Source organism: Herpailurus yagouaroundi, unplaced genomic scaffold (assembly GCF_014898765.1).
Source record: "Herpailurus yagouaroundi ecotype Mexico unplaced genomic scaffold, PumYag 66705, whole genome shotgun sequence".
Taxonomy (NCBI): Eukaryota; Metazoa; Chordata; class Mammalia; order Carnivora; family Felidae; genus Herpailurus; species Herpailurus yagouaroundi.
In genome coordinates this window covers 1-7,763 of record NW_024419616.1, presented here as the reverse complement: position 1 = coordinate 7,763, position 7,763 = coordinate 1, and the positions used below count along the sequence as shown (strand labels likewise).

Sequence of the window (7,763 nt, the reverse complement as noted above, 5' to 3'; positions counted from 1 at the left end):
CGCCCAAGCCAGCAACGGCCCGTCGAGCGTCCCCTCGTCACGTTGACGCTGGCCCTCCCGCCCCCGTCCACCGTTAGGACCCTGTGGTGACACTGGCCTTCCCTGGGGATCCAAGGTCAGCCCCTGTTTTCAGGCCGGCTGCTTGGCAGCCTTGGTTCCCCTCTGCCCCGTAAGGAAGCGTGTTCACAGGGTCCGGGGATTGGGGTGTGGACATCGAGGGAGGGGGCAGGTGTCATTCTGCCCCCTACAGGCTGGCTGGTCACCCCTCCCCAGCCTGTGACATCTGGTCCAGCTCAGGCCCCAGGGTCTATGCCTCCCACAGGTCCTCCCCCGCCGGGCGCCCCCCTCTTCCTCCCGTCCGTCCACCCGTCCGTCCATCAGGCCCACCATCCGTCCACCCGTGGAGCCAGTGCCTGTATTCGCGGGCCGCCCGGTGGGCAGTGGGGGGAGGGGTCCACTGGGGAAGGTGTAGGGAGCGCTGCGGAGACTTTCCTGCCTGACCTCCGTCTGTCCATCTGTCCACCCTCAGCGGCCCTTCGGGAGCAGGGAGGCTGCCTGGATTTTCCGAGTGGGAGGGAGGAAAGCAGGGAGGTGCCGGGGCGCCTGGCATCGGGTTAGGGCTGGCTCGGAGGCTGGACATCTGGCGGAAGGTCTGACGCCGCCTGGGCCCCGAGGGTGCTGACCCCTGGCCCCGGCCCCTGTCCCTGTGCCTGGGGGTCAGGGCCAGGCCATCTGCTTCACGTGTAGGGACTTAACACCTGTCCCGCCTCAGGACAAAGCCCACCCCGGGGCCGGCCCCGCCCTGTAGGTATTCCTGCCCTCTCCCTGGGGGTGGATGGCGGTGTGAGTCCCCAGGGACTCCTGTCACCCTCCTGCCGCCTCCTGTGAGAAGAACCTCCTTCCCAGGGCTCCGGGCTCAGGCTCGTGAGGTGCCCCCTGTCCTGTCCCCTTCCTACCCCCACCTCTCTGGAGCCTTCTGGGTGTGACTGCGGGCGCTCCTCCCCCAGCTTCTTAGCACACTTCCTGGAACATCCCCAGGAGCCGCTCCAAGGGTCCCCCCCACCAGCCCCGTGCACCCAGGGGCCGGGTCCCATCAGGAGAGGGGGCGTCTGCAAACAGCTGGCCCCAAGAGGGTGTGCGAGTGGGGCCTTTGGGGGTGGGGTGGGTGGGTGAGGAAGGAAGGCCCAGAGGGCTGAAGGGTGGCGGTCGACAAGGTACCCTCCCTGCTGAAGGCACGGACGCCCCACAGTGTGGGGGATGGAGCCGCCGCTGTGAGGCGGTTTTGGGGGCCGCAAGCCCGGGATTCCTGCTGTGGGTCAGATTCTTTGTACAAACCCCCTCTGGGAAGCCCCTCCCGCTGCCTCTGCCCCCCCGGGTCCACAGCTCGCCAGCCCCACTTCCTGGAGAGCCCGACCCCCTGGTCCTTGAGGGTGGGTGGCTTCTGCGCGCCTCTCCCCTGCCGTGGACACGGTGGGGGTCGCGGCCTGTGTGTGCGGGCCTCGAATGGCCGGGCGAGTGGCGTTCGGGCCCCAGGACAGGAGCTGGCGGAACCTTCCGGGCCCCCCCGGTGCCCCTTCCCCGCCCGCTCCCAGCTCTCGGGGTCCACCCTCACAATCCTCAGGGGTGTTCCTCTGCCCGCCCCGCCCCCGGCAGGTTCAGGAGCCCCTCGCCCGCCCCCCACCCCTGCCCCGTCCTCCCGCCGCCCGAGCCGAGCTCAGGTGGGCAGTGTGGGAGATTGTCCAGGTTGGTCGGTGGTGTTGGCCGGATGCGCCGGGCCTCCTGCCCCTCCTGCCCCTCCTGCCCCTCCTGCCCCTCCCTGCCCCTCCCTGCCCCTCCCTGCCCCTCCCACGTCTGGCTCAGCCAGCCCCCACCTGGCAGGGAGCTACAGCCACACGGCCAGCGCCCTGGCCCCTTTGGCTTGGTGGTGGCCTGTGGTCTGGGACACGGCACGCCCACCCAAGAAGTGAACTAGGTATGAGGAGGGGCAGATGACGAGGGGAGCGGTAACAGCTGGCGCTTTGCCAGACATCCAAGAGGGGCCGGACGGGACGACGGGCAGGGGCGGGGGCACCCTCCCGCCCAGGGGTCTCGAGCCTTGGGCTCGCCCCTCTGACCCCCGGGTTTTTGTGTGTGCGAGGGGTCCAGCAGCCTGGTGCTTGAGGCTTCGGCTCCCGTAGCTCCTGAGGCCAGCCTGGGCGTCCACGGGGGCGGCCAGGTGCTCCCCCACTGCCTCCTGGTGGGACCTCCTAGGTGTGCAGGGGAGGGGCTGCCCGGGCGAGCAGGGCAGAGGGGGGCTGGCCTGGAGGGAAGCTCAGCCTTCTCAGCCCCTCGCCCCTGCAGGCTCCTGGCAGGGGGGGCACAGCGGTGGCTCCCCGCAGGCTCCCGCACAGTGCCCACAGGTAGCCCGACCCCTCCTCCTGACGGGAGGCCCGTGGCCTCCCCCTGATCTTGGCCCGGTGCTCTGAGCAGAGCTGGCCCGGCCAGGGCCGACGGCCAGACGTTCCGTTCATTTTCCATTTCTCCTTCCCAGTGCTCCGCGGCCCCACCCTGCCCTCCCCTTCGCTCACCCCTGCCCTACCGAGGGTCGGGGGCCGGGAGGGACCTAGAAACGAGTGTCAGCGAAGCCGTCCAAGTCCTGCCTGGGCCGCCCCCGGGAGCCCCTCGCCCCCTCTGAGTCTCAGCCAAGTGAGGTGGGGCAGAGCGTGGGCAAGGGCCGGCCCCGGCCTCCCCGGCGCGTGTGCTCACACGGCACTCCAGGGGTCTCACCCGCTGGGGGCCACCCCTGGGCGAGGGGACACAATTGAGCAGGGGCTCCGAGCGTGCCAGCCTTGGGCAGGAGAGAGGGACGCCTCTGTCCCCGAGCCGGGGCTCCGCTGGCGGCACAGTGAGGATCTGGGGCGAGCCACGCACAGCCCGAGTCCTGAGACGGGGCTCGAGCTCAGCGTGGGGCCCTCGGGGTCTCCGTTCCTTGCCCGGAGGGTGAGCTGCTCGCCGCTCAGAGCAGGGTGACCCCAGGGCTCCACGAGTCCTCCCCGGGCGCAGGGTCCGGCCCCGGTCGTGGGGCCATGTCTCTCCAGGGGCAAGGCACACGGGGTGCTCGTGTGGGCCTGTCCCTGCCCGAGCTTGGAGTCTCCTGGCCCGGCTCCCAGACTCCGGTGGGATGTGGGTCCCCCAGGACGGGCGGAAGAAGGCCCTGTGCTAGCCTCGCCCCTGCCCTCTCTGCCCGCAGGTCACACTGGTCGCCTTCTTCGAGCCCTGCTGGTTTTCAGCCTCCTCTTCCTGGCAGCCCACCTGGCCTTCCAGATATGCCTGCACACCGTGCCCCGCCTGGACCAGCTCCTGGGGCCAAGCTGTGAGTTCCCACTGGGACCTGGGAAGGGGGTGCCCGGGACAGCTAGCTGGGGGCCAGGGGAGAGGGAGGGGACACCGCGGCCCCAGGAAAGGCCGGCCGCCCCGCCTCAGCAGGCTTTGCCTAATATGGGCCGGCCCCTGAGCCCGTCCACGATTTCTGTTCAGCCCACGTGGCCCCGTGTTAAGAGCCAGTGACACTTGGCCTGGGGCTGGGCCGAGTGAGGCACGGTGCTAATTCTGGACCCCGAAATCTGGCCCTCGGGGTAGCCTTGGCCTTCTAGGCCCCTGTCTCTGTCAGCATCTTCCTCTGGCACCTGGAAACGTGGCCGTGGGCACCAGGGGTCCTCAGTGTCCTGCCCCCCCCCCCCCCCCCCCCGCCCCGGGCCCCTCATCCTGCGGGCAGTTTCCAGCCGACACCCACCCTCCCGGCTCCGGAAAGGAGTGGCCTCAGCGCCCTGGACTCCAGACCTGTGAACCGCGGGCACCCGGTCCCCACAGCTAGCGTTGCCTGGCTCGGCTCCCCCGCCCTGCCCGGGCTCCTGATTTCGGGTGACTGTGTCCACACCGCCTTCCAGAAGGGGGTGTGGAGCGGAGTCCGGGGCCAGGTGGGCGCGCCGGTCCCGCTGCCTGGGAGACGGGCCTCCCACGCGGACCCCGAGGAGCCGTGGCCTCGGCTGGGGGTTTTGAGTGCCCAGCCTGGGCTCCTGGCTGCGAATCCCCACTCTGCAGACAGACCTCCGGGCCTTCGGCCCCCTGGCTTTGCCTGGCTGAGCCTCAGTTTCCCTGCTAGTAGAGGCAGCGTTTTACGAGCAGCCCAGAGGCCAGGTGTTCGGTGATTCCTGGCAGGGCCGTGGGGCACCGCCTGACCCCGTCCCCCCGTGCCTCTCTCCACAGGCAGCCCCTGGCAGATCCTGTCCCAGCACGTAGGGGTGACGAGGTAAGCCCTCTCCCTGCCTGGGGCCTCCAGGCCCTGGGGTCCCCCCTTCCCTTCCTGTCCCCACCCCCCCACTGCCTGGCACCTGCCCTCCCGACCGATCGGTGGGCACTGCCTGCCCCTTCGCAGGCTGGACCTGAAGGACATCCCCAATGCCGTCCGGCTGGTGGCCCCTGACCTGGGTGTCCTGGTGGTCTCAGCCGTGTGCCTCGGCCTCTGTGGGCGCCTGGCACGGGAAGCCCGGCGGAGCCAGCCCGCCCAGGAGCAGGTGAGGGCCGTAGGTGGGCCGGGTGCCCACGTGCTGGGGGCGGGGCTTCTTGGTCCTTCCGGCCGTTTGAGGCTCTGCGACTGTTTCATTTTTATACAGACGTGCACTTTTTAGTTTAAGGGTCGGTTTGTGTCCGTTACGGAGAGCTGAGGCCTCAGGGGTGAGACAAGGCGTGTGTCCCGTTCCTGGGGTGAGGGGCTACCCTGTGAGCCCCTCAGCCTGTGTGTTTGCCAGACCCGGTCCTAGGAGGGTTCCATCTCGGGGGAACTTGTGGGGATCCCACGCGTGTCTGTGCCTTGAGAAATTCGTTCCTGGAGGCCACGGGGCAGCGGGGAGTCAGCAGCGCAGGGGGCCGACCTCCTGGCCGCCAGGGGGCACCGAGGGTGGATGCCACTCCCGAGGGAGTGTCGATGGCCTCTAGGCACGGGGTGGGGGGTGGCGGAGGTCCTGATCTAGAGACTGTCCTTGGGGTGTCCTGCTCTGGGAGCTTTCCCTCAGCATCAGGCGTGAGGGTCAGGGCCCCTGATGTCCCCCACGGCTGAAGCCTGAGTGCCCTTCCGCTCCCCACGAGGGCTGTGGTCTCGAGCCCCGCCTGGCCTCCCACACGTGGCCTCGGCCTTGGAGCGGCAGGGCCCGGGCCCCGGGGCTCCGTGGGATCTGTGACTGTCCGGGACCCTGGCTGGCACAAGTGTCCCCTGCCAGGGAGGCCCCAGGGCCTATAGGCTCCTCCCACCCACCTCTGCAGGTCAGGGGTGACCCAGGCTGCCCTGCCCCCACCCCACGGGGCCAGGCTAGGATCCCACTTTCAGAGGGTATAACGGGAGCCTGGAGGTCAGGTCGCTTTTCCAGGCACTTGTGGCGGACGAGCCAGGGTTGGGACCACCCTGCCGCCTGCCCTCGGGTCACCCTCTCCTGGCGACCCCTCTCTACTCCCACAGGCACGTGGGCCCCAGGGAGCCACGGGTGGGAGCCGCTGTGTGGGCCCCAGGGAGCCGTGGATGCCTCCGCTTTCCTTGTTGGTGGAGTCAGGGCTTCCTGGAGCGGCTCTGCCGGGAAGGGGCCAGACTCGATCCTGAAACCTGGGGTAGGACAGGAGGGGGCCAGCCACCCATGTTGCCTACACCCTCACAGCACAGCACTGCCCTGGTCGCTCGGGGGGCCGGGCTCCGGTCTGCCCGGCGACCGGGACAGGTCACCTTCCTGTGGGTGTCCTCGGTGGCACATGAGAGAGCCTGTACCGTCTTGCTGGCCGGGGTGGCCGGTGTAGACAGACCTCGGAGCGAGGGGCTGGGGGTACCCTCCGCAGGCGTGTCTTAAAGCCCAGAGCCACCCACACATACGCGGGACAGCGTACGAGTGCGGCGGTGCATCCTGACACGATGTCACGTGCCTCTGCACGCACGCTCTGAGGGGGTGGCGCGGGGGGCGGGGACAGAGAGAGGAAACTTGTGCTAAGCCTCCTGTGGCCGCCTGAGGGGCCTGCCGAGTCGGGGCTGGAGCCAGGGCTGGCCGGCTGGACGCCCCGAGCACCTGCCTGTCCCCCCAGCGGCTGCCTCCGTCCCCCCCTCGCAGATGTTGACTCCTCAGAGGCTGGCGGACACGTTCCCAGGGCCTCGGCCAGCTGTGCGCGGGTGGGAACGCAGGCCTGGCTGCTGTGCCTGCCCGCGAATGCCTCCCCCACCCCTCAGGGCCCCGCGCCCCCTGCTCTGAATTCTGGGGTCCCAGCCGTCCCGCGCCCCAGGTCCCCTGGCCTGCCCCTGCCCCTGCTTCTGATCACTGCTCAGGGACTCCTCCCTATGGCCTCCCCACTCCCTTCCTGCCCTGTGAGGGCAGCACCTTTCTGGTCCCACCCCCATCTGGCAGACGGGAAACAGACTCAGAGAGGTTAGGTGACTTACCCAAGGCCGCACAGCCAGGAGGCGCGAGCTGGGACACGAGCAGGTCACCTGGCCCCTGTGTACTTAGTCTGGACGCCGAGTGCCACCCCCTGGGAGAGGCCCGGGCGTGGCATCCAACGTGCAGGTGGGACATGGGGGGAGCGGGGCTGGGCGTCCAGGAAACGGCTCCGTTCTGGGAAACCTTTGAGTGGAACCGGGGACGGAGGCCCGGTCTCCGTGCGGCCTGGCGGGCCCGCCTGCCCCTGGCTCTCCAGGAGCCCCACAGGCAGCAGAAAGGGAGCAGGATCAAACCGGGTGCCCCTCACGGTCTCCTCCGCGCCCCCGTTTCTCTACCCACGAGGAAAGTGCTGCTTCAGCCACAGGACCGTGAGGCACAGACGTGAAGGTGCTCTGTAAACCGTGAAGGGCGGTGACGTGGTGTATTTTCCCTAAAAATCAGCACCCGGGCCTCTCAGGACCCAGGGGCTTCGAGGGCGTGTGCTGGAATCTGCGGGGCCTGCCCTGCCCTGCCCTGGGGGTCCCCCTGATCTAGAAAGGGAGGTAAAGGGGCACTTGCGGGGTTCCGGAATAACCCGGGGCCAGCCGTCACCACGGGCCGGGGCCGGGCCCCACCTCCAGGAGGGCCTGTGAACTCGAGGGAGGCCTCCTCCCCGCTTGTGTGGCCCGAGTGCCGTGCACCTGACCTCTGCCCCTCCCCACGACCTCGGCAGGACGATGAGGACAGGGAAGCTGACGCCGGCGGAGCCCCCGTGCCGGCCCCCAAGCAGAGGTCTCGGCTGGCCACCCGGTTCCAGGTCACGGCCCACTGGCTGCTGGTGGCCGCCGGACGGACGCTGGCCATCCTGCTGCTGGCGCTGGCAGGTACCCGCTGGGCAAGGGGCGGGGGCCCCGGCGCCAACCGGCACGCGGGGAAGGGTCTCGGCAGCCCGCCGGGCTCCCCACCGGCTGCCACGTGGCCCGGACCTGACGCCTCGGCCCCGTCCCGTCCCGCAGGCATCGCCCAGCCCTCGGCCTTCTCCGGCGTCTACTTCCTGGTCTTCCTGGCCACCTGCACCTGGTGGGCCTGCCACTTTCCCATCGGCCCCCTAGGCTCCAGCACGCTCTGCGTCATGGTGGGCTGCTTCAGCGCCGGCCACCTCATCTGCGTCTACTGCTACCAGACGCCCTTCGCCCAGGCCGTGCTGCCCCCTGCGGGCATCTGGGCCAGGTGAGGTCTGCCTGCGCTGGCCCCCTCCCCCCTCCCTCCCCCCTCCCCCTCCCTCTTCCCTCCTCCCTCCCTCTTCCCTCCTCCCTCCCCCTCCTTCTTCCCTCC

General features: G+C 69.7%; 1 protein-coding gene across 1 annotated transcript; it reads left to right on the top strand.

The window, feature by feature from the left end:
- Positions 1-1,261: 1,261 nt before the first annotated feature.
- LOC121024666 (piezo-type mechanosensitive ion channel component 1-like) lies at positions 1,262-7,693 on the top strand. The gene is made up of 6 exons (XM_040466861.1): positions 1,262-1,972; positions 3,230-3,352; positions 4,246-4,288; positions 4,415-4,553; positions 7,162-7,312; positions 7,445-7,693. Exons 1-6 carry the CDS (start codon positions 1,504-1,506, stop codon positions 7,660-7,662), a joined length of 1,143 nt encoding a protein of 380 aa, XP_040322795.1. The 5' UTR covers positions 1,262-1,503; the 3' UTR covers positions 7,663-7,693.
- The last annotated feature ends 70 nt before the right edge of the window (positions 7,694-7,763 follow it).